Raw genomic sequence first — 24,625 nt, forward strand, 5'->3', positions numbered from 1 at the left:
AACTCTCCATAAATCAAGTGAGTTGGACTTTATTATATTTATTGGGCAGACACAGATTCTTTTTTGTAATCTTAAAACTCGTGTGAGATTATCATGTTCAAATTAAAAGTATATTTGTATTACATCAAAATAACAAGTCTTCAGTGAAATGTGAGACAACCATCATTAGAAGCAGCCATTTTACAAAAATATCAAAATTCTCTGTGTAAAAAGCACTGTACTGCCAACATGTTAATACCGTGATAAGGACTTTTCACCACACTGGACACACAGCTCTCATTCACGAGTGAAGGCCTTTCCTGTCACTGACATTCATTCAGCCTCACACACAGCTTCATTCAAGAACACACACCATCTTCTCTGAGGTCCATCAAAGGATCAGAACCTCAACCAGACCCACAGTACACAGGGTCTCCACCTCAGTGGTCTGAGATAACGTTTTAGAGTCAGAATTTCAATCTCAGGTTTCTGATATTTTGAGTCTGAGATTTCAGTGGTCTTTCTTAAAGAATCCTGACTTTGTTTTGAACAGAAGGAAACTCACAATAAATATTAAAGACTTCTGATTCTCTGCTGTAGATATTTTCTCCATGACTCTACCTCATACATATATTAGTTGAAGATGTTGAAAATACCTTCATCCATCTGATCTTGATTCTGTCAGACTGAGATGTTGTTCCTGAACCAGCAGGATAAAGTCTTCTGTCAGTTAGGAGTGAATTTGAGGGAGTGCTTGATCCTCAATCACACTGAAATTCTATAAACCTATTTGGAATGTTCAGCTCTCACTCTTTTTGTATTTTTCTAACTTTACCCTGACCTCAGATGTAGGTGATCCAGTTTCACCCAGTTTGAAAAGATCTCGTTCACTTGCGTCGGCTGAAGATGCTCTTCTTGCTGGAGCTCTTGTCAGCAGTGCTGAGGCCGATGAGAAGTCGAGCTTTCTCATCTTCCTCCTGCTGCTGCAGGACGTTGTCCGACTTTCCTTCACAGGACTTCCCTCCACGTAGGTCTGAACCTGAGGCAGGCTTCAGACGCAGCTTCTCCTTGATCATCTGAGCAACCATAGGGATGGAGAGAAGAGACACACACCATGAGCTTAGATACTGTACATCAAATCAACAAGCTGTATATTAGGTCAGTAAACATCCCTCCATCGTGATGGCAGAAGAAAAAGAGAAAGAAACTGCCAACAGAAGAAACAGGAAGAGAGAGAAGAGAGTAAAGTCAATAACAGGAGGTGAGGAGGAGAGTCAAGGAGTCTACCTGTGCCACCAGAGCTTTACGACTGTCCCTCTTCACAGCCATAGCAAAATCTAGCCAGGTCCAGGTATTGTTGTGATACTCCAGACAGGGCAGAACCAGGTTCAGGTCTTTCCAGTCCACGCTGCTCTTCTCTCCCTGAGGAAGATGATGACATTGTCACTACGAGCTACAGAGCACAGATGGCAGCAGTGACAAACAGGAACTCACTTTGTAGCTGACGCACAGAGGAACCTGAGGAATCTTGATGTAGATGAAGGAGTTGTTCATAGCTGCTCTCTCCTTCATCTTGTCAATGTCGTCCACAGGATGCTAGTGGAGGGAAGATGGAGAGACTTAAAACAGCAAAGGAGGCAGCCATTGTTTTTAACCCTTTCATACAAAATAGTTCCGTGTTGTCACAAAATACATCTGTATGTGTGTTTGACAAGCACCTCTGGAGGTTTCTTGAAGGACCGCCTGACTCCAGCTGTGCGGTTCAGTCCCTGGGCCACGCCCTTGCTTGGGCCCATGGCCCCAATGGTGTCCTCCGACTGTCGAGTTTTGACGGGGATTCCTGAAACACAGGATAGGGAGAAGGTATTGGGGTTTATTGTGATTTACCACAGCCAAGAAAAACTTTGACTTCACAAGGTTATTATTTGCATTAGTCGTTCTCTGTCACATTCCTTGACTGATGCAGGGTTGCTGTGTGTTTTTATTATAAGTTAGTTCTTGGAACCTTTGTTTATTTTTAGAGCAAGGTTGAGGAGAACACCATAAAGAGTATAAGCTGCATTGATCCAAACAGACGGACAGTAGAGTGAAGTGACAGTTGGTCAACATAGACTGCTGTGTGCTGCAGTCTCACCGGTGGTCACCAGTCTGAACTTGTCCTCTTCATCAGTGACCTCCTCCTCCTCCACGTTTCTGCCTGGGAAGAAAAATCCCATCATCCTTTTGAAGAACTGGTACATGAGCTGGATGGTCAATGGCACAACGTTCACCTGCACAAGAAAGAAAAAAAATTAACATCTGTTTTTATTTGAAAAAAATTGAGTGAAATTTTTCTTACTTCAAAATGTTCCTTCACAGAGATTCCGCCCACAGGGGGGCGCACTTTACTGAAGATCCGTAAAGCAAACTGGCGCCCAGACTGACAGGGGCTCTGAGGACGAAGCACCACCTGCAGGAGAGTTTACACACGTCCTCTATTTTGTTTTTACAGACGTTCTACAACAATGTCAGAGATGTCAACACAAGTTTGACCATGCATCTCAATGTCAACATGCAACACAGTGAGTGTAGGCTGAAAGTGATCCTGTGTGAACAGACAGATGGAGTGGACACACACACACACTGGTCACACCCATGTCACCTTACTAACAGTGTACCTACCCTCAGACGCTGCACACCGGATTCAAGCAAAAGAATCAGAAATGTGAGAAAAAGACTGAGTGTTGTAAAATGTATAACAACAGCACTGCTGCTGCCTCTCTGTTCTATTATCATTAACATTTTACTGTTATTTGTACTGTATGATTATTATAACAATGCTTTAATTTGCATCTTTGTCTTTCCACCTTGTAGGCTGCGTTAGGCAGCAGGTTGTTCATGGTGAACCATCCCAGCTCCAGGAGATGCTCAGCTGTGTCATCAGACTTGTTTAGCTGTGGAGATACAGAGGTCAATGCTAAGAAAATGTCACCAGAAAAATTTTTTTTTCCAGAAATGTCACCAAAAAAATGAACAAAAAAGAAAGCATGGAAAATAGGAGAAGAAATGTAAACATGTACGAACATTACCTTCTGAGTAAACAAGTTTAAAACTAAACAGAAACAGTCTGATGGACTCTGCTGGACCTCAGCCCTTACCTTACTGTACATAAACCTCTGCAGCTCCAGCTCAGCGATTCCCAGCTGACCGTCCTCCTCAGTCAGACACCAGCGTGCCTGAGCAAAGTAGATCTCTGTCCTCCTCGCTACACTCACGTCTTCTGGAGGTTTACGCAACTCCAACTTGTTTGCACGCTGCAGCTGGAAGTCCTTGAAACACCTGGAAAAATCAGAAGTGGCATCTTGTCAATTAGAGTAGAACGCAGTTCTGTTCTACAGTAGCTGGATGAGTTGAGGTCAGTAGTACCAGGAAACTAGTTTCAGAACTTGAAACAGGAACACAGCAGAAGGAGCAGCACTGAGCCTGAGAGCAGCAGAGATGTTTTAATCTATGAGACAACGTTATGATGACAGACTGAATTATTTTTAAAGGATTGCTCCAGGATTGCACTTGAAACAATGACTTCTGATTAAGAGAGACGCAAAGACTGGAGAACTTTGAACATCTTATTTTTTTAAATCAGAAGAATTATTTGTGGAGGTGAAAGTTCCTTCCTGATTCTTGTGGACAAAACAGGCATGAGGAAAGGAAAAAGACTCAGTGAGACAAGATCCAAATGTTCCAGGCATGAGGAAAGGAAAAAGACTCAGCGAGACAAGATCCAAACTGTAATCCATGCAGATCTTATTTTCCTTCTCAATGTTTAACACCCTAATTAACTTTTAAATAATTGTCAAATTGTCAATGCTTTGTACCATGCGGGGAGTAAGTTTTTGCTTGTATGAAAATTTAGAAGAATAAAACCTGGAACTCCCCGTCATGGTTTGGTAGTTAAGGTTTCTGGTATTGTATGATGGTGTGAGACCTGATGAGTATGTTGAGCTCTTCACTCTTGGTTTGCATGTCGTTCTTCTCCTGGTTCAGCTGGTTCTGCAGCCGGGTGTTGATCTCCGTCAGTTCATCACTGCTCAGTTCCTCAGGCTGAGCCTGAAGAAGAACAGACCCGTCATTTATTCTCTCTCTATTTTGAAGTATTTAAATTCAGAGAAACAACAAACATTCTTAACAACAGAAAAAGAAGGCAGATATTCTTTAAGGAAACAGCTTGGTTTTGGTTCTTGTCCCAAACACAGGGAGGCAGCCCCACCTGTGACAGCTTCCACAGATGGGGCTAGTTAAATTTAAAGTTAGAATTTGAGTCATTACACTGACAAGTTGTATTTCCTCTTTTTATTTGTTACTATAATCTAGGTCTGTTGCACATGACAGACTTAGCAGAATAAACATAGTGTTTTATAGAAATGTGAATTTCTTTAGATAGTCTCACCCTGATGTTGGAGTAAATCTGTTTCTCTAGACGTCTGATCTGAGCGAGGTGCTGCCTCACTGCCTCCTGCAGGTGCAAAATGCTACTGCGCTGCTCCTCAGGATTACTAGAAATCTCCAGTTGAAAACGCACTCGCTGCTTCTTCTCACTATGCTCCTGCACAAATATACAGTTTAAAAAACACTCGCAGAAGAGCAATGAAGAAACAGAGGGAAGGACATGAAGAATCAGCATCACTCACTTTACGCCTCGGCTCCACGTGTAACAACAGGTTGTTGACAATGTCTAGAATCATAGCGTACTGAACAGGGTTGGTGGAAATCTCCAGGTCATGGTGAATGAGAGTGAAGGTGTCCACAGCCCCTAGAACAGAAACACACACATGTGGAAACACACACACACACCTGTGCTAAATGAATGAAAGAAGAGCTTGAATTCAAGCCAGAGCTCTCCAGGCTTCTATTGTACTTTTTGCAAGTTTATCATTTTCCATTTTTAATACATTTATAACAATCACTAAAATCATAGCTAAGAAAAAGAAGAAACAGATGAAACAGAACTGGTCTGTGAGCTAAACCCATTGATTTTCTCTCTGGACTTGGTGGGAGAGAGAACGTGGTGCACACCCTTCTCTCTCCTGTTGTGAACGTTTGATGGGGACCAAAGGGAGCAGGAGCCGACCTACCAGCTTGTTTCTTCAGCAGATCTTCCTTCTCGTGGTTGTTCCTCAGCTCTGGTGGTTTGATCTGTGTGGCCAATTCTGGGTTGATGTCATGACTGTAACCGATGTAGTGCATCCTGCAGCTGCAGCGAGAGATGATTCGCTGAACCTGCTGAGACTCATTCACCTGAGCCGGCTGATTCCAGTCTGTGAGGGATTAAAAAAATACTGTTGGTCAGAGCAGTGGTAGAGTTACTGTGGCAATTGTGTGATGTGTAGAGCAGACACCAGATGGAGCCATTTTTTCACGTCTAGTTAGCAGTATTTAAAAATTAAGTCTTTTAACCTGTTCCATTTTTTTCTTTTGTTCACTTGCATAAAGCAAAACAACTGGTCTCATGTTCAAGTGTAAAATTTGGGTTTTTAGAGTAACTCTAGTCACTGAATCTCTTGAACTACTGTATTTCAGAGCTCATACTTTCTAGAAAGTAAAAACAACAAAATAAATGAAAAACAGTATTATATTTGTCAACATCGTGTGATCCTGTGGTCAGATGCAGTTAACCGGCTTTAAGTGTCAGTGGTTCCTCACCCGTGGTGGTGCTGACCATGCCTCCCACTGCCTGACCACTCTCCATCAACTCCAGCACTGAGTCCAGGTGACGCTGTCTGTGTTCCTCTATGTTTTTTACCTAATGGAAACATGAGAACAGACAATAATCAGAGGAGTGACATCACTGTAGCTCAAATACAGTAGAACAGCTGTAGAGACCAGACACAGCTGGAGAAGATTAGAACAGTAGAACTTGTTTGTTTTTTTCTTAAAATGATCTAACCCATCATAGGTTACTTTATTTTAAAGAACCAAGGTTTTCATCAGAACCTAAATAACTTGGAACCAAAAAGGTGTTTCACTGTGTGGTCGCATCTTCTTCTCACCTCCAGCCACAGCTGCCTGTCTTCCTGCTCTGACATGTTTGGCTCCATGGTAGCAAAGTACTGCATGCCATCCAGCAGACAGGTCCATGTGGTCTTCTGCTTCAGGGTGTCATTGTACCAGGCAGGGTGGTGCTCACACTGCAGCAACTCAGCCTTGGCTGCAGACACCAACACACAGCCTGCTGTTTCTGTGCCTCGTAACATCATCTGGTCCAAAGAGAGAAGTAAAAACACCAAAGTCATACAGAAAACCACTACAGATACTAAGTAAACTGTATCAGGTACACAAAAGACATGCCTAGGGAAAAAAGTGGAAAAAGAGGTTATCCAGGACTGACAGTAGCGGTTACTGCTGAGCCATAGTGTTGAGTTGGAACACAGACAAAAACACAGCCTACAATAGCAGCAGAAACACACCTGACAGTTGACCAACTCAATGAACCAATTGCGGTTGTAAACGTCGTCAGTCTGACAGGCTGCGATTCCACACAGCTGATCGCTGACACCTGCGTCTTCCTCTGAGAAAACCACAAACTTGTCCGTTTCCTCAATCAGTTTCTGCAGCATGGACGTTCCTGCAGAAGAAACAAGAACATGTTCATTGGAAGTGGAACTACAGTAATGGGGGTTCCTTGTACTTCAATGCAGTGATGTCCTCACCTTCGTTTTGACTCTTCTCTGGTCTGTGGACTGTGGGTGTGACCGGTGTGGTTGGGGCCGTGGTAGGAGAGTAGTTTGAAGGAGAGCGTTTGATTTTCTTGGTCTGAAGCTGGGTGTCGATCTTCAGACCCTTCAGAGCTTCAGTGGAAAGGTTCCTCTTCAGAACAGATGCCTTTTTGTAGCCGTCGTACAACCCAAAGGCAATGTTCCTGTTAGTGGTGGTCCATGAAGCTCTCAGGTCCACCAGCCGCAGTTTGTGAGTATAGAAGGCGATGGATTCATCCTTTAGGTTCACCTCCTGTTGCAGACATTACAAAACAAACCAAAGTCAAAGCAGTACTATTTATGCTGTACATCCTGAAGTATTTAGTGAGTCATTAACATTATCGTTTTAGATTTTTGCAAACAAAATTGTAATTTAATGAATATATTTATATATATTTATTTAACCAGGAATGATTATCTCTTATGCCTCGCCCAGACAGGCAGCAGTCATAAAACACAAAGTAACAAAAACATTTAAAACGGCAGGGCCACACAGTCTACATCTTCTTTTACCTCCTCCACGCGGTTGCTCTGACGCTGGTAGCTGAGAGACGACAGGCTGAGCAGGTGAGTCTTCTTCACCTGAGCGTTGATCTGATGGTCAGCTGTCTCGTCCCAGGTGGAGGCCATCAGGTGCACCGTCACCTGTGACAGCTCACTGACCATCTGAGTTACATTCCACTCAGAGATCAACCTCCTCATCACTGTGCCAGCTGGGACACACACACACACAATTAAAGGTGTGACTAGATCACCTCAAAGTTCAAAGAAGACCAGCCTGTGGAAGCACATCGTGTTTACCTTGAGGTATGAGTCTCTGTGTTCCTCTGGTGAAGACGTGACCTTTGTTACACTCCACCTGGATTCCTCTCTGCTGAGCAAAGGAGGCCCAGTAATGGACCTGAAAGAAACACAAGTTTCAGTCGTCAGGAGGAGGACCCCTGAAAGCAGAAGACAAATTCCTGCAGACACACACAGCATTAGTACTTTAAACTATAAATATATATCCTAAGTAAAACCTGATCAATTCTTAGTCTTGAAACAAGTTTATTGATAAAACCAGGACCAGTGTTTTTGAAATATAATCATTTACCCCTCCGGTGTAGTCTTAAAAGGTTTGACAACACGTATAGACTAACTCTTTCTGACAGTACCACCAGTCTGACCAAATTGCCTCCAACCTTGAAGAGAAGGAAGTAACATAACATAGAAAATGTTTAGAGGATGCTCTGGAGTACCTGGAGTTGTGGAAAGGCGGCAGTGTAGGACATCTGTTTGTAGTGCTGACTGAGCTTCTTGCGGACTGGTTTCAGACTGTGGAATAGTTTTCCTCTGCAGATGGGTCGGGATACACTGGTCCATGTGGCCCAGAAGTTCTGCATCCAGCGCAGGGTGCTGCTGTACAAAAGGATTCTGGGCTGACAGGGTTCTACTGCGGAAGAGAGTTTGTTTTACTTATATACTGTATATACATATACATATATATATATATATACATATATATATATATGTATATATACATATATATATATATGTATATATATATATATATATATCTCTATATATATATATATATATACATATATATATATACATATATGTATATATATATATGTATATATATATATATATATATTTATATATACACACACACACACAAGTTCTTATAGAAGTTCTTCTGTGACCCAGCACAGCAGGTACCTGTAGAACAATGTTGGTTCAAGTCCATACTGATAGACAGGTTCAGGTTCTCAGAGCGAAATGCTCTGTAGGAGTCGTGAGGTTGCCCCGAGGTCACGTCTGCCACGTTTTCTGCACAGCAGACCATCACAGAATGATGGTCGTGGGGGTTACCGTGGCAAAGCCACTGAAGGTCAAGGGTCATGCATAGATTAGGGAGACGAAGGAAACAGATATCATCATACCTGGAGAAAAAAAAAATTCTTCACTTTTTGTGTGCCATTTTGTAGAAAGTTAAAAACTGGAGCATCTGTAAAGAGAGCACTGACTTTGACGCTGTCCTAACATTAACATCCAGGTCTCCTTTAAACACAAACTGTCCAGGGTTCCAGTCAAAGTTCAGTTTAGTCCACTCCCAGTGCAGGTTCTCCGTAGTGTTATAAGGGTCCTGTAAAGATCAATACACACAAATGATCACACAAATCTGTTACACACAACAATTAAACTTCAGGTGTGAAAGATAACCACAGTGTATTAACAAACTGTTCTGTGTTGATCAACACACTGGACTGGTGTGATATCACAACTCTACAGTGTAAAGGCTATCAGGATCCTTGTCCAGCTCATTCCCTCTGATCTAAGACAATGCTGACTCTTGACCATCTACCAGCTGCAGTGTTTTACCTCCGTAGCCAACTGGTGCAGATTGGCCTGGTCGATGTCCATAACCCAGTGTCCGTGCAGCAAGAGACGACTTTTGTCCCACCAGGCCAAAGGCGCCGAAGGATCAACAGTAGATTTTGTCAGCAGGTCGACCGACTGTCCAATCAGAGTCCAAGCAGGATCCCAACATGGACCCCACACGATGGTGTAGAGGGAGATGGTGGCTAGAATGAGTCAACCACAGATCTTCTTAGTGAGCAGGTTTTTTCTCATCAGCTGACTAACATCCTGACCCGTGATCATAATAAAAAAATCCTCTTTATTTTTAAACAGAACTGAGAAAAACTGCAGTCAGACTTACATTTAAAATCATAGTAGAACTTGAGTGGCGGCATGTTTCTGTGGACTGTCACGTCTCCCCATGGTGGGCCCAATGGAACCACCTCTTTACGTCGAGCTCTCGTCTGTCCATCCTGCTCCGTCCCCATTAGACGTCCTGACAGTTCCCAGTCCCGAATCTCAAACAGATAGCGGGGGTAGTCTCGGATCCTCACTGGTACAAAGAAAGGTTCTTGTGGTTAAATGTTTACATCAGAACATAAAGGACATTTCCTCAGGTTCGATATGAAGATGTTTGGGCTTTATCTACTGGTTTGGTACCAGATGACCTCCATGACAGACCCATCCTCATTTTACAAGGGCTAAAGATGGATTTGCACCTGGGACCTGTTGCTGAGACTCCCAGGTCCTTACCAACTCAGTCAAAGCTTCTTTGAACCTCATCAGAAAAGCGATTACGATAAGACTGAACCTCAACTACTGACTGAACTATTTCAAGCGATAAGATGGAAAAGAGTAAGCGGGTGTCTTTGTTGAAGAGAGTTTGGTGGGGACAGCCCTGTTGCCCAGACTTTAAGTGGAGCACAATCTTTTTGTATAAATGTTTGGGTTCATCAAACAGTGGTTCTACTAAAATCTATACACAGTTTTTCCCCCGACTTACCCAGAAAAGCAGCCAGTTTAAACTTGACTGCCCGGCACCACTGGATCACCAGAGAGAGTCCTTCTCTGGGAAACGGACTGATCCCATCAATGTCCCTGAGCTGCTCTCGAACCCTGTCGGGACCATGGAGAGTCTCATCAGCCATTGCCACCAACTCCAGGTCTGAAACAGTCCAGGTCAGCAGAGACTTTCTCATGGGCGTGTTTGCATAGAGACGGCGTGAGCGTTGGATGTAGATTTCAATGTGTTTTTTCTCCAGTGAACTGTAGAGCTCCTCGATCTTCCTGGCAGGCAGCAGCTCTCCGTGCTGTTTGCGCAGATCTGCCACCTTCTTGTTCAGGAGCTGCAAGCGTTTGGCGCTCTCCTTACTCTCATCCTTCATGAGCTCGTAGTTGTCACGCAGCTTGATTTCAAAGACATCGTCCAAGAAAACAAAAGAGAACTGACTGACTTTACAGATCAGGTCAGGGGGCAAACGTGGGTGGGTGGAGCTCAGGCTCCGGGGGCGATGGAGGGTCTTCAGCCACTTCTGCACACTAATGGCTTTGTCAAAGGTGTTGGAGAAATTGTACTGGTAAGGGAACTCCACTAAGAGTAAAGGACAGTTGAGGAGCCAAACTCTGTTGTGAGGAGTGAGGAGGAAGGAGAAAGTGTCTCTGTGAAGCTTCATCTCAGCCAGCTCCTCAAGGGTCTCCACCTCCACATCTTTAAAGGTCACAATGTTGTAGCCATCAAAGTTGAAGACAAGTGATGGAGAGCGCATGTGCATGGAGCCAACGTGTTTGGAGATGGAGAGGCCTTCAGTGTGCAATACAATAAAGTTCTTCTCACTAACATGAGCAGTCAAACGAGTGGAACCCAGTTCAACACGGATACAGAGAGTTCTGCTGTGACCTGACGCAGGTATGGGCGCTGCAGCTGTGACCGGATCCTCCACACCGTTCCCTCCACACAGCATTTGCCAACATGCCTGTGCTTCACTCACGTGCTGATACAGGACCATGTGATTGGAAGGCGTCCACTCAACAGCAAGCTCATTATCACACTGGGTCTGAGTAAGAACGACATGCGAGTAGTGACTACTGGGAACAAGTGTTAACAAGTATTAAATAGATTACTCTGGTCAGGACTAAAAAACAATGAGTGCCTGAATTAGGACCAAAGGTTCATTACCTGGAAGGTGTGTGTAATGAGATGGTAGGTAAAGGCCAAGGATGTCAGTGTGAGGACAGGGTTAGGAGTCTGGGAGGCAGGACAGCATGTTTCCATATTGTCTGCAATCACTTTGACCACAGACAAGCTAACGCCCCCTAGAGACACGGCGGAGCTCTCTGCAGAACTCAAGACTCTGACAGTGTCCGTTCGCAAAGACATAGCTCCTTAAAAAAAAAAAAACAAGTTAAAGATAAAGTCAACCTGATTTCAACCTTGTTCTTCAACACACGTGGTATCAGCATCAGTGATTAACGTCTCACCTGCCACGTTAGAGAGAGTGAACACATTCACCTCCTCCAGGCTGCAGTCCAACTTTAACAACAGGTGAGGTTGTGAGGAGGCATAGCTGTGAACATGTTCACCAGCAGAGGGAGTCACTGCAGCTGCTGCTGGCAGTTGTGCATGAGGACCTGCAGGAACACAGATGAGAGACAGCAGACGAGAGAGACACAAAGCACAGGTCTCTGAGAGCTCCAGCTGAAGTCCTTTCAGTCCACACTCCACACTCAGACTGGGAGAGTGGCTGCTCAGGTCTGTGTGAGGATGGTTGAAGCTCCCCTGAGGTACAGACACAGAAATATATCTCAAAAGGTCACAGTCTGAAACTGAAGAATTTCTGAACACGTTCTATTTTTGGAGATTTCCTACCTGAAGACTAAGAGAGTCTAAGACGAGAGCTTCTCCCCACACGTGTTTACCAGGAGGGTGAGGAGCTTGTTGGATATGAGAACCTTGACCCACCCTCCACCAGAAGTTGTCCAGGGACAAAGATGCTCGCTGGTGAACATTCTGAGACTCTGGACTCTCAGCTTTGATGTCAGGAAGATGCTGGAGTTCTACACAAAGACAGAGACAGAGACAGACAGAGAGAAACAGACAGATTGTCACTGGAGCTCTAGAGAAGAGTGTGTAACACAGCAGCTTTCCTGGTCCTGTGTTATTCTAACCACAACCCTTTGCTGAGCTGCAGTGCTGTGTTGATGGTAAATCAACTACAACACTGATGTCGTTATATTTTAACAGATATACTCCTCAGTCACATGACATTTACCTACTGTTCTGTGAGGGAACATGTTTGCAGAAAGTGGAAAGAGCTGCAGTACCTGCACTGGCAGACAGGAGACCCAGGGCAAAAGGTGTGGTGTCTCCCAGCTGAACAGACACGTTAATGTTGGACACAGAAGATGTCATCATCACTGGAGCGTCTAGGTGTGGGAGACGCCTGAGGAAAATGATGATGGGAAAATAATCGAGTGGACTACATTACACAAAAAAAACACCATAACACAACAATAACACAACAACAAAACATGAGTCATGTAAAGAATAAAAGGAAAATCACACACACACACCAAAACATAGAAGAGAAGATGATGAAATATTATTTTTTGGAGGTTTTTGTTTAATAAATCAAATTTTATCCTAATATGAATTTTAAGTACTGTTTTAATGAAAAGAAGACTTTTAGACAAAGGTGTCTTTTTTAACCTACCTTTTCTTGTGCACTGCCTTTCTGTGGATCAACTGTTCCCATGGGAACAGGTTCAGCCAGGGAGAGAATTCCTGGTGACGGTAGTGAAGGATGCAGGTGCTGATGATGACAGCCCCTGAGATGTCCATGGATGTCACCTTCAAATGAAACCACTAAATGGTTAGAATAACGAGTGTCACAGTAAGAAGCTCTGACAGTAGAACCTCATCTTCACCTGTAGGGACGTCTTCAGGGTGTTCACACACAGGATCCTCTGTCTGCTCTGAGACAAAAGAAGTCCATCTGCCAAATGTTTGAGAAAAAATATATTATTCAGACATAGTTGGCCTCACAATGTCTTGTCATCAGAAATCCACTCACCCTCCAGGAGAACTTCCAGGCTGCTCTGAGGAAAACTCAGCTCTGGAGTGAAGCTTTTCAGAGGAGGTTGCTCGTCCTCACGTCCATATGAGACCTTTAAAGACTTCAGTGTCCAGTTCAGGTGTCTGTGAGACAGAGGAGAACCAGGGTGTTCTGGTAAGAGTGAATCAAGAAGTCTAGAGAAAGATGAGAAAGAGTGACATACCTTTTCTGGCTGTGTATGGACAGAGTCACATTTGTGTTTTCTAATGCCACACTGACATCATGTGGAATCAGATGATGAAACTGTTCCACAGTCTCAGTCTGGACAAACTCTGGACAGTCTTCTTTTCCTGCAATTAGAAATAAAAAAACATTAAAACCCTACGTACTTGTATGTTAGCCATGGTGGAGCTCTGTAAAGATGAACACACCGCAAACCAAGAGGTAAAAAAAGAGTAAATCTAACCAAACTTAGAACTGAATTGAATTTCACTCCTCCCTCCTGATGTGATCTAATGAAAAGTCAAATGTTCACCTCCTTCACCATTCACTTTTGTTTCCCTTTATGCTGTCACAGACCTGTCAAGTGTTTGTACATTCTACCACACAGTACATGTGTACAGTACAGCAGGACTGGGCGTCAGGCAACAGTAAGAAAATCTTTGTTTTAAAGACATGACATTGACACCATATCCTGTTTCTCTTACAAGAAGCTGAAGGACATACAACTCAAACTTTAAAAGGATTCTAAACCATAGATAGTTTCAGGATCTGGATTCACTGCCACAAAAGATTCTGTTCTACGACATTCTATGATGTGCTGCACTTCCTCACCTGTGTCACCGTCAACTGTCTGTGATGCAGACACAGGAAGCAGGAGTTTGCTGAGGAAAAGACCTTCATGCAGCTCTGCAGTGAGTGTCCTGACACTGAGACTCAAAGAACCAGGCTTCATGTCTGGAAGACTCACATCTCCAGACAGCAGCAGACTCAGAGCCACTTCAGCCAAACAGATGTCCTATGGTAGAAGACAGACATTTCCATCACACACAGGCACTAGTGTGGTATAAAATGAGGACTATCAGGTTTAAAGCCACTGTTTGGTCCAGGTCCAGGTCTCTGAGGACACATTGACACTCATTAAACCAGTGCCAGTGGACAACAACACCAATAAAAGACGCAGTAATATATAGGTATATATGAAATACGGTTCTGTGGTGTTATCTTTGTTATGGACTAAAGGAAGGCTAAAGCTAGTCTTCATATTTGTGGGTCATGACACCTGAATTCACCAAAGGTGTAGTTTGTATTTTCTTTCACATATTTTAATCCCGTGTTTTGAGCATGTAGCTCTCTTTCCTGGTCTTTAGGTGGTGCTAAATACACCATTAAAGCTGTATTCAATACACAGGTAAGAGTGCTTCATTCTATATAATTCATTCTAAGTCTCTCACTACCATTGTCAGAACTCACCAGTTGGCTGCTTTTCAACACTTTACTGCTCAGCTGTCCCACAGAGAAGTTCCAACACATCCTTAAAAAAAAAAAAAATTTGTAAACAACCAGTGTTTCAGACAGTCGGTGGACCACAGGTAGAAAAAATTAACTGTTACCTTTTACTCTGGTGGTCCAGTAACAGGGTGATCCCTGCCAGGGTCATGTGCCACAGAGACTCCGTCAGAGCCAGGTTCACAACCATCACACTGATGGAACTGAGATGGAACGAAAGCAGCTGAAATGGACAAGTACACAGACTAAGAGGTAAGCAGAAGAGTCTAGATGAGCAGATATCACCCGGAAATGACTTCTACCTGGGAGAGAAACCGTAACATCCTGGGGCTGAGTAAAATACCCCCGGCTTTTTTCTCATGACTAATGCGCCTTGATTGCAGAGGAGTCAGTGGTGCTTGGAGGTCAAATCGGACTCTGGTGTCACCGACACACAAGGCCAAGTATCTCCTGAAACACACAAACACAACACAAACACAAACTCTAACAACTGAGAAATGAACGCTTTGTGACCTCATCAGACACAGAGATACAACATTCTGCATATAAACCCGGGCAGCTATACTGATGTATCAGACCATCACTCTTGTTTGTAGTAGGGATGGTTTCGTAAAATTTTCATGTAAGATACATTCTGCTATCTTAAAACTGTTAATAAGTTGTTCTAGTGTACATGTACTTTACTTCGTAGATCTATCTGTATAACACCAACATCAAAACAAAAGATGAACAAGAATGAAAATAAGAATGAAACTGTGCAGCACGAGTTGCCTGTCATAAGTTCCCTAAAATGTTTACATGGTGTATTTATTGTATCCAAAATGTGACATTATTATTATTGTTGCTGTTAATATTATTATTGTTTTGTTTTATTATTTTATGGCAGAGTATAACATAATTTTTTTTTCAAAAGTATTTATTTATAAACATACTTTACATTATATGCAGAACATATATATATATATATATATATATATACACACAATTATTTATTACACAACACTTATTTATTAACTGCTGCAACTGAGTTAAAAAAACAAGTCAACTTACGGCAGCTCCTGGTTGAGAAGTTTACTTGAAATCCATATTCTATCAATTTCCTGTGGAAACAATTAATTGTTTATATCTGAGTGGCAGATGCACATCTGAGACACTGGAAGGAAAATCATTTTAGTGAAAATGTTTTCTCTTCATACAGTAAATCATCTTAATTTGCTTGTATAGTTTACCAATGAATTGCTAATCTTCTCCATACAAATTTTTGATTATGCTTTCAAAAATTAAATGTACCAGTGACACCTACCAGAGTCTGCTGTGGGTGAAACTGTAAACTGACTCCGCTGACAGAGAAAAAACCCACTGACTTGATCTTAAGATCAGTGTTGAGTACGGTCTGAAAAAAGCGCACGGCCAGGGTGCAGATGATCCACCTGACGTGTTAGACAGTACACGTGTTAGAGTGTGAACACACAGCTTCAACAAGATACACACAGTGAATGTTTTTACCTGAAAATAAAACCAAACAGGAGAATCCCCAGCAGCAGCAGGAGGAGGAAGGAAACTAGCAGCAGAGCCATTGTGTCCTGATCTGTCTACACCCAAATCCTGGACAGGGATCTGGCTGGTCCTCTATCAGCTGCTGCTGTTTACAGAAGAGGAAGAGAAGCATGCACTGGTAAAAAAAAAAAAAAAAGAAGTAGAAAATGGGCACAGACAATGACACACGTCAGTGTCACTGTCTGAAAGCTGAGATAAAGATGCTGAGATGTTCTTCAGTGGCCACCAGGCTGAGAACTGAGCAGCTCAGTTAAACCAGCAGTGCAGAGATAAAGTAATGGGAATGAAGCTGATCATGGTTTGGACCTGTAGTGAGTTGATGACATACTATGGTGAAGTTGAAGCTGCTTGACAAAGGGACAGGTTGAACGAAACAAGCTACAGTCAGACAACTACATATAGTTATATATTATCCTATAAAATCATCAAATGTTAACAACCGACCAAAAGCTGATAAAGCCAGTGCAATATGTACTAAAGTGAATCTACCCTGGGCTTAAAATACCTGTGGACACCAGTGGAAACCTGTCAGAGCTGCTCAGACATGGGGTTGTTTAATCAAACAGCCAAAGAAACGCCAAGGTGGCATTAGAGCTAACTAGCCAAGTTAACTAAAAGATTACTAACAGCTTTAGTTGTTCTTTAGCACTTTTAATAAGATAAAATGGGCAATAAAACGAACCGGTCTTTTGTATTTGAACGGTGAACATGACAGAGTGAAACGTAGCATGAAATGTTGTTCACAACGTAGCAAAGTGTCATCCATATATATTTTACAACACAGCTAAAATGTTAGCTAGGAATGAAGCAACCTGTCACTAACAGCTACTGTAGCTGTGCTAGCTGTCAGATGCTAACAGCTTTGCTTGTTGGATTCTTCGTTTTTTTCCAAAGCAGCACTTAGACCTAATGATACGTTTAACAAGAAGCTACCGTAACAGTCGGTGTTTTTAACTTTAACTCATTTAATTTTTAACCAACACAGCAAATCACTTGCATTGAGAGCCAACTGATTCCTTAGCTTTACCACAAACATCTTCAGTAGGCTGTGAGTTTGCGCTAACTTGGTCACTTTACTTCTATATAGAAAGCCTCTCAAAGATTATTAAAGTATTTCGTTCAGAAATCACTTACCCCGACATTTTACACATTTACAGCCGCGTGTCTTCACTAAACAACATAAATAAAAACAGGGCAGGGGCAGTTTTTTTTTAAAGCTGACACTTAGCTTTGTGCTAAATGCCCCTCCCCTGCAGCTCACACAGAGTCGAGGGGAAAACTGTATTGAAATAAAGGACAGTAGGTAAAAACAAATGACACCAACTTTAACTTAAATATTAAATAAATACTGGTCTCTCAGACATTTCTCTCATTAACATTTATACATTAAGATCAAAGGCTTCCGTGGAAATATAAACTGACTGGGTATGGTAATGAAAGAGAAAGAAAAAGTTGGATAACCTTTCATTTAGCAGAAACAGCTTAAATTTACCCCCAAAATAGCTGATAGAATACAGAAAAAGAAAAACAAGGAAAGGGTATTCATTTAAAATATTTTAGTGGTTTAGGTTAAATATACTAATGCAAAATACTGTCCAAACAAGCTAAAAGTATAGCTAAAACCTTCTTAGATGGATGTTAAAAACACAGTTTAAAATTAAACCTGTATGACACAAATACAATCAATCAAGGCAAAAACAGAATACATGAGTTTTTTATTAAGAGTAATGCCAACTCATTTTCAACCACCAGGAATGTGTTTGTGACACTGTAGGTTCTACAGTGTATGAAATGTTTGATTATCAGTGAAGTTCAGCATCTTCATCATTGTCATCTACAGGTGATCAGAGGGGCAGTGTTGATGGTCAACATCTTTGTCAGGCTGCAGCTTTTTGTCTGCTGTGTTTGGCAAACCACTCATCACTTTTATCCTCAGACATCGCCTGAAAAAGAGACAATTAGAAATCGACAATGAAAGAACACAGAGTTGATTACATTTGGACAAATTACTCATTAGTGTCAATAGTGTCAAAGAGTTAGTTTAAAGTGTATTATTATTATTATTATTATTATTATTATTAATGACACTGTCAACAGTAAAGAATAAAATCCACCAACTCTGATGGTAAATTTGATTGATTTTCTATATTAATAATTCCACAAAAAACATTGAAATACAGACATCTTACTGCTGTTATGAATCATTCTCTTTAAGAAATATATATATATATATATATATATAATAAAAGAGATTTTTGTCATGCTTAGGAATACTTATTTATCATGATTAATTATAATTAATTATTATTGTTGACTGAACACTTAATAATAATCCCATCAACTAAACGATGAAATACAAAAAATCTCAAATGACCTTTAAGGATTAGAAACTATTACAGCAGTGCTGGTGATTGTCAATAACAACACACACACCTTGTCCAGGAGTTGGTTTCCTTTAGGGTCTATGGTGGACAGCTGCCTAAAGGCCTCATCTCCCACAAAACAAATCTCGTGACCATCCTGAAAATAGGAAAAATACTCATAATACTATAGCACCTTTTTTATATTTTTGTAAAAACATTAAAAAACAAGTTCTTACAGGGTCAGCCAAAATGACCACCTCTACTGTGGCTTTTCCCGGAGTGTCCAGACTGACCAGAGGAGTCAGAACCGTCTGCTTCTCCTTATTCATCAAGGCCTGGATGTCTGGAAGCTGAGAAAAGAGAAGGACAGTCACAGTAAACAGTACGTCATCTGTAATGTTTATATCTTTCATGTTCCACATTTAAACTTAAACTGAATTAAAGCTCCATCTTAATTCTAAACTTAGTCTCAGACTTACTTGCCTGTGCAGCTTATATCTTTTAGCTGTTGTAATGTTATACTTTGCCTTTTTGTTTTGATATAATTATAACCAGCGTCGTGGAGACCGCCACCCGAATCCCCGAGCCCCCATGACCCGGTAACGGATAAGCGGATGAAAATGGATGGATGGATGGATATAACCGGCCATTGCCTATTTATACATTGATTATATTACTTTTGGTTTTCTAGTTAAAGTTTGGCTGAATTTATACATAGTTTTATTGTAGCTTGTTTAGTGTATGTTTTGCTTTTAGCAACATTTGCCTTATTATATTTTAAATATTTAGGGCTGGATTTAATCTATTTTCTCATGACTGCTTGTTGTTTTTCTTACAAAAATCCGAAAGACTTCTTTACTTTTAGGGAAACAAATCTGATCTGAAGGACATATTCAGATACGACACTTCCTTCTCTTCATTTACCTGCTCTCGTGGACATGAGAAGGCAATCCTTCCAAACGCTGTCCCATGATCTACAGTCCCACCAATATCCTGGAGCTCAAGCTTACACTGCACACAAACATAGTAAAACAGATGTGGAGTCAGTACAACACACACTCACACACACCATCCCTTTCTCTATTGGTGACTGACTTGTGTGTGTGTGAATCCCATTAGCACCGTCTTCTTCTCCTCGTCTCTCTCCATCACTTTCATCCCCAGAAGATTTGTCCAGTAGTGAATGGACCTCTGGAGGTCCGACACTCCGAGACTGATTTTCTGCACTGGATCTGGTTCACAGACATGACAAGTGTTCACTGCACAGCTATTCAACAGCCTTTCTTTTACCAAAGTACTGCAAAAACAGATACTAGTCAGCAAAGAAAAACTTAACTACATTACTTTTCTTAAAACACAAATCTGAATGACTGCTATAGCAGGTAATTATTTACCTATAAACTTCTCTGTTGGAATTGTTCAATATACAGTTAAACCTTCAACTGGCAGACAATTAAATGCATTTGTGATGTGACAGAGATGTAGATTAGATTAGATCAAATTAGATTATACAGTGTGTATACAGTGGGACACTTACCGTGAGTAGGCTGCTCTTCATCCAACAGGTAGAAGTGATAACCTCCTGGAGCCTGAACCAGGTACAGAGACTCTGAGATCTGAGTCAGAGGCCAGTTCAGATGTTTGGCATTACTGACAGCTGCACTGGACTGCAGAGTCATGCCCTGAAACACACACACACACATACATGTACACACAAGCACCATAGTGTCAGTAATGAAGAAAAAGAAAATCAGTGAATCATCACAAATTTCACTCACCAGAAAGTCATTACCCAGGTTATATTCTCCAACCCCATAATTGTAGGTCAGTTCTGCAACAAAATGATCCTCCTCTGGTCCAAATCCTACCATGGTCTTACTCCATTTTCCATCATAAGGTCTGTGCAGAACCAGGGCAAAGACAGTTTTTCAGATTGAGAACACCAGTGTTGTTGTACCTGTTGGCAGATACATTAACCCAGGACAAAGACAATATCCGACCTGCTTATTTATATTAACAGTATATGTATAACAGTCGAATAAAATAATGTAATAATGTGATTGCCAAAACAGCTGTGTGAGTGTATTATAGTGTGAGTGCATATAAAAGAAGTCCATCCCGCACCCATTACAGGTTGCCTTGCAGCCTTCTTCAAACTCTTCATGTCGTAACACCTAAAATATTCAGAGATGAATAGAAGTGAATGGAGATCAGTTGAAATAATTTCACATCAATAAAAGGCCACACGTTTAACATTTGACAACAGTAAAAACACAAACCGTCATGCCCAGTACATCTCTGTAAAAGACTGCTGTTTTCTTTCTGTCTCCAACTTTGAAAACAAAATGCAGAGCTCGTCTTAAAGCAGCCATTACTCCTGTCAGAGCTCACGATCGACTGTGCAGCCAGCGATTAAACGTCCTGTGTGAACGACTTATCTGTAGTCGACGTTAACACACGTTTATCTTAGTCTTTTTAACAGTTAACTATCAGTTGCATGCCGCTTTTATTTTTATAGATGCGATGTATATATATGTTCATTTGTATAGAATAAAGGAGCGAAGCAAATGTGTCACGTTTTTTTCTCAACAACCAATGTGTACCTGGCTACGGTGATTAGATCTGAAACATAACCAGTGCTTATTGTGCCGTTAGCAATAAACAATGTTTTTTTATTTGTAAATACTATGAAGACGTCCGTACATCACCTGCCACGTGCATTCAAAAAAACTCGTTTAAAATAGTCAGTAGTCAATATAGTGAGTTAAAACAGCACTCGGTAAACAAGGACACCTTTCAGTAGAAATCTAGCTCAAAGTAGCGTAGGATTACATTGAACTGATCCAAAAGGTTAGAGTTCACTTGAACTTTATATAACGAGTCCAAAGACCAGGAGCGTGTTGACGTTTGACTGTATATGAATTAAAACGCCATTAACGTGTAAATGTTTATATTATTATTAATAAAGATGTTGAATGTCAATGGTTCACTTAAAAAAGAATATAAAATAAAAATGACATGAAAATAAAAAAAACCAAGATGTTCAAAACTATGATGTTCACACATGAAAACATTTTACTAACTGACGACTAGATTTGTTTGTTCATGGAAAATCTCAATTCCACACTGAATTAAAGAAACATGTTTATTTGTTTTGATCTAACTAAAATGACTGTCATATACAAGACAAATTACACTAGGTGGCAGCACTATGTCCTTGAAAGCGTGAAGACCACCAAAAACTGTCAGAAAAGAAAAGAAAAGAAACATGGCGGTGCACATGAGTCCTGCGTTTCGTCTTCTTCTTACAACAAAAAACGTATTCCTAAGACGGAACTGTGTGGTTTACAGTGTGGAACAGATACGTTCCGTTCGGGCACTCAGGAGAAAACCGATTCGAGTTCTGTTTCCCGAAAAAGAAGCAGAAACGACCAGAAACCAGTCCAAGTCTGTGGTTGAGCGGAAGTCAAAGGAGAGGAGAGCGGAACCTAAGGTTTTATCTTCATCCGCTGAAAAAGAAACACGTTCTTGGAGAGAAGAGACCTCTGCCCCCAAGGAAAGAACCCAAGAAAACTCAGTGAAATATGCCCTAAGTTCTGGTTCTAACCATGGGCCTGAAGGACTCTGCTTTGAGAAAGCTTCCCCTGGAGATAAGAGACTGGCGTAAGTACTTATGACGCCATCTATTACGTCACGATGTGACGGCAAACATTACATTAAATAAACAGTTACATATATATGTCAGAATTTTAAAAGGCATTCCAATAGGTTTTATGTTTCTTGAACCGACAATGCAGACATTAAAAACATACGTTAGTAATATGCCATAAAAAACTTGTTACACTTTTTGTTACTTCACAAAACGTTAAAAATTGTTTGGTAATCATAACCATCAGATCCAACCATCTTGACTTAAGGATTTCATCTAATGCTGTTAAAGAATTATTAATACAACCAAATATGTTGGAAATGTTAATCGTTAGAAAGATCTGAAGTTCAATCAAATATATTTTTCAGACAAATAAAATATGTACAATATCAATGCTTCAGCTGTTAAAACTTAAAAGTTGCCTTTATTTTCTTGCATTTAGGCCTTTTGAATTTGCTACTAATATATTTTACCACTGGAACCAAAAAATATCTGTCGTTCAAGTGTTGCAGCCCATGTCGGTCCAGTCAGTCCAACCACAGCTACTCTTTCTTCTTTCGTATCTTCAGGAGGTTGGTGAGCGTCGCTCGTTCCAGGACATTCCGAGAACAGCAGGGTAAGATCCTGTTGGAGGGTCAACGCTTGATCTGCGACGCACTGGACGCCGGTGCAAACCCACAGATGGTTTTCTTCAGTATGGTAGATCGGCTGAGAGAACTGCCCCTGGACAAGCTGAAGAGAGCAACACTGGTCAAAGTGAAGTTTGAGGAAATCAAGATCTGGTCTGATGTTGTCGCTCCACAAGGAGTGATAGGTGAGTGGTAGGTTTCATTTTAGGACTGGGCTGTATTGAATATAAGTATAATTTCAATATTCTTTTGCTGAATGGCAATACTTGATATATATATATATATATATATTTTCAAACATGTTAACGTCTGCTGTGAGGGCTGTCCTCACTCACCATATAGGTGTGTGTGTATGTGTGATGTCCTAATTACAAAAACCTCATTTGAACACATTTGAAGACCGCCCCCTCAGCTGACATCCTCTGACCTGCTGCAGTGTTTCTGTACTTTTAGGCCCCCATCTCCTTCTATGGATCTCATGTGGACCCACTAATGACTATTCTTTTTCTCCACAGCCATATTTTCCCGTCCACAACCCTCCAGGTTAAAGTTCTCTGGTGCTCCTCACTCGGTGCCACTGACACTCATATGTGACAACATCAGGGACCCAGGGAACCTGGGTACCATGCTGAGATGTGCTGCTGCAGCTGGATGCCACCGTGTCCTGCTCACCAAAGGTAAGACAGGAAGTGTCTATCCCAAGAGAAAAAATCATCTACATATTTATGGTGTGCAGAGACATTACATCTGTGTCATTTTTACATACAGGTTGTGTCGATGCCTGGGAGCCTAAAGTTCTCCGTGCAGCCATGGGAGCTCATTTCCGACTTCCTGTCTACACAAATGTGGACTGGCAGAACATTAGAGAACATCTCCCTGAACATGTGACTGTGCACGTGGCCGACAACAGCTGCAGCAGAGACACACCCCCTGAAACTGACATTAACACGTCGCACAAATCAGCTAAAGCAGGAGACTACGGCTGGGTGAGCACCAGGCGGAGTTACAGAAACGATGACCAATCAGCGTCTGACTCAGAGTCAGAGTCAGAAGATGAAGTGCAGGGACTCTCCTTGCCCAGGGTGGCACCAAAACTCTACTACGAGAACTGGGCCCAGAAACCCACAGCACTGGTGGTGGGGGGTGAGACTCACGGCCTCAGTCTGGAGTCGGTGGAGTTGGCTGAGCAGACGGATGGGCGACGGCTCTATATCCCTGTGGCGCCTGACGTGGACAGCTTGAACTCAGCCATGGCTGCCAGCATCCTCCTGTTTGAAGGCAGGAAACAGCTGCTCAGTGACACTCAAACATCTGTGAAGAAACGGACGAGCAGAGCTGGGGTCCAGTCTTCATGAGGTTCTTCTCAGTGTGAGTGAAACTCCTGTTGTCCATTTCTCTGTAAAACATCTGTCTTCAGTAGATCATAAAAGTCCTGGTCAAACTTCATGCTGGTGTGTCTTTTGTTGCTGTAAGTAAAAAGCACCAAATGCATGGGCACATGGGCAGACCCACAGCTGATTGATCTGTCAACATAAATAATACTGTGGGTTCTCTGAAGACTCTCTTCTAGTTTCTTCTGACTAGAACGTCTGTGAACGACAGCAGACAAAGTAGAACAGTGGAATATGAAGAACTGAGGCTGTGTCACCAAACATTTCTGCTGTGGTATCAAATTAAATGTCTGTTTTTTATGTTTATGTTTACAAAATAAATACTTATACATAGAACTCACCTAAACCTATAGCCCTGTGTTGTACTCTACTGTACGTACACTCTTCATAGGTCATTCTTTTTGTCGTTGTTGTAATTTTGC

The 24,625-nt window shown here is 41.7% G+C and overlaps 3 protein-coding genes across 6 annotated transcripts; 1 reads left to right on the forward strand and 2 right to left on the reverse strand.

Annotated features, from left to right (window-relative positions):
* Positions 1-22: 22 nt before the first annotated feature.
* LOC103378303 (protein KIAA0100) lies at positions 23-17,463 on the reverse strand. Of its 4 annotated transcripts, none has more exons than XM_008309476.3 (40): positions 17,306-17,460; positions 16,121-16,256; positions 15,918-16,044; positions 15,665-15,714; positions 14,917-15,064; positions 14,719-14,837; positions 14,579-14,639; positions 13,940-14,123; positions 13,329-13,455; positions 13,124-13,248; positions 12,978-13,045; positions 12,764-12,900; positions 12,375-12,493; positions 11,920-12,107; positions 11,532-11,829; positions 11,230-11,435; positions 10,057-11,107; positions 9,415-9,606; positions 9,075-9,277; positions 8,720-8,838; positions 8,412-8,635; positions 7,949-8,142; positions 7,512-7,611; positions 7,224-7,423; positions 6,666-6,963; positions 6,423-6,580; positions 6,006-6,212; positions 5,659-5,758; positions 5,091-5,273; positions 4,647-4,768; positions 4,406-4,561; positions 3,944-4,065; positions 3,117-3,297; positions 2,826-2,912; positions 2,318-2,428; positions 2,114-2,249; positions 1,698-1,819; positions 1,474-1,575; positions 1,267-1,401; positions 23-1,055 (listed from the first exon to the last, which is right to left on the reverse strand). In XM_008309476.3, the coding sequence occupies exons 2-40, from the start codon at positions 16,189-16,191 to the stop codon at positions 867-869; spliced, it is 6,720 nt and encodes a 2,239-aa protein (XP_008307698.1). In that variant the 5' UTR covers positions 16,192-16,256; positions 17,306-17,460; the 3' UTR covers positions 23-866. The 4 variants fall into 4 exon arrangements, with proteins under 4 accessions (XP_008307698.1, XP_024910555.1, XP_016887498.1 ...); XM_025054787.1 differs by having other exon boundaries at positions 867-1,055; positions 16,121-16,253; positions 17,306-17,463; XM_017032009.2 differs by having other exon boundaries at positions 867-1,055; positions 7,949-8,139.
* Positions 17,464-17,874: 411 nt separating this feature from the next.
* glod4 (glyoxalase domain containing 4) lies at positions 17,875-20,976 on the reverse strand. The gene is made up of 9 exons (XM_008309474.3): positions 20,814-20,976; positions 20,659-20,708; positions 20,313-20,433; positions 20,072-20,216; positions 19,630-19,766; positions 19,459-19,545; positions 18,771-18,884; positions 18,605-18,691; positions 17,875-18,114 (listed from the first exon to the last, which is right to left on the reverse strand). The coding sequence occupies exons 1-9, from the start codon at positions 20,904-20,906 to the stop codon at positions 18,049-18,051; spliced, it is 900 nt and encodes a 299-aa protein (XP_008307696.1). The 5' UTR covers positions 20,907-20,976; the 3' UTR covers positions 17,875-18,048.
* Positions 20,977-21,746: 770 nt separating this feature from the next.
* On the forward strand, positions 21,747-24,543 carry mrm3a (mitochondrial rRNA methyltransferase 3a). The gene is made up of 4 exons (XM_008309473.3): positions 21,747-22,197; positions 22,753-22,997; positions 23,328-23,489; positions 23,581-24,543. Exons 1-4 carry the CDS (start codon positions 21,803-21,805, stop codon positions 24,165-24,167), a joined length of 1,389 nt encoding a protein of 462 aa, XP_008307695.1. The 5' UTR covers positions 21,747-21,802; the 3' UTR covers positions 24,168-24,543.
* Positions 24,544-24,625: the final 82 nt, after the last annotated feature.

This window comes from Cynoglossus semilaevis, chromosome 4 (genome assembly GCF_000523025.1).
Source record: "Cynoglossus semilaevis isolate Cse_v1.0 chromosome 4, Cse_v1.0, whole genome shotgun sequence".
Taxonomy (NCBI): domain Eukaryota; kingdom Metazoa; phylum Chordata; class Actinopteri; order Pleuronectiformes; family Cynoglossidae; genus Cynoglossus; species Cynoglossus semilaevis.

Bases quoted from the DNA above. Each gene is read 5' to 3' on its own strand.
- LOC103378303 (XM_008309476.3), bottom strand. From the start codon at position 16,191: ATGGCTCTGCTGCTAGTTTCCTTCCTCCTCCTGCTGCTGCTGGGGATT. The intron at 12,108-12,374 runs GTACTGCAGCTC...GTCTTTGTGTAG, and splicing joins TCTCCTGTCTGCCAGTGCAG to AACTCCAGCATCTTCCTGAC. The intron at 11,830-11,919 runs GTAGGAAATCTC...TCTGTACCTCAG, and splicing joins TAGACTCTCTTAGTCTTCAG to GGGAGCTTCAACCATCCTCA.
- glod4 (XM_008309474.3), bottom strand. From the start codon at position 20,906: ATGGCTGCTTTAAGACGAGCTCTGCATTTTGTTTTCAAAGTTGGAGAC. The intron at 20,709-20,813 runs GTTTGTGTTTTT...TGAATATTTTAG, and splicing joins GAGATGTACTGGGCATGACG to GTGTTACGACATGAAGAGTT. The intron at 18,692-18,770 runs GTAAGAACTTGT...TCCTATTTTCAG, and splicing joins TGGTCATTTTGGCTGACCCT to GATGGTCACGAGATTTGTTT.
- mrm3a (XM_008309473.3), top strand. From the start codon at position 21,803: ATGGCGGTGCACATGAGTCCTGCGTTTCGTCTTCTTCTTACAACAAAA. The intron at 22,998-23,327 runs GTGAGTGGTAGG...TTTTCTCCACAG, and splicing joins CGCTCCACAAGGAGTGATAG to CCATATTTTCCCGTCCACAA. The intron at 23,490-23,580 runs GTAAGACAGGAA...TTTTACATACAG, and splicing joins CCGTGTCCTGCTCACCAAAG to GTTGTGTCGATGCCTGGGAG.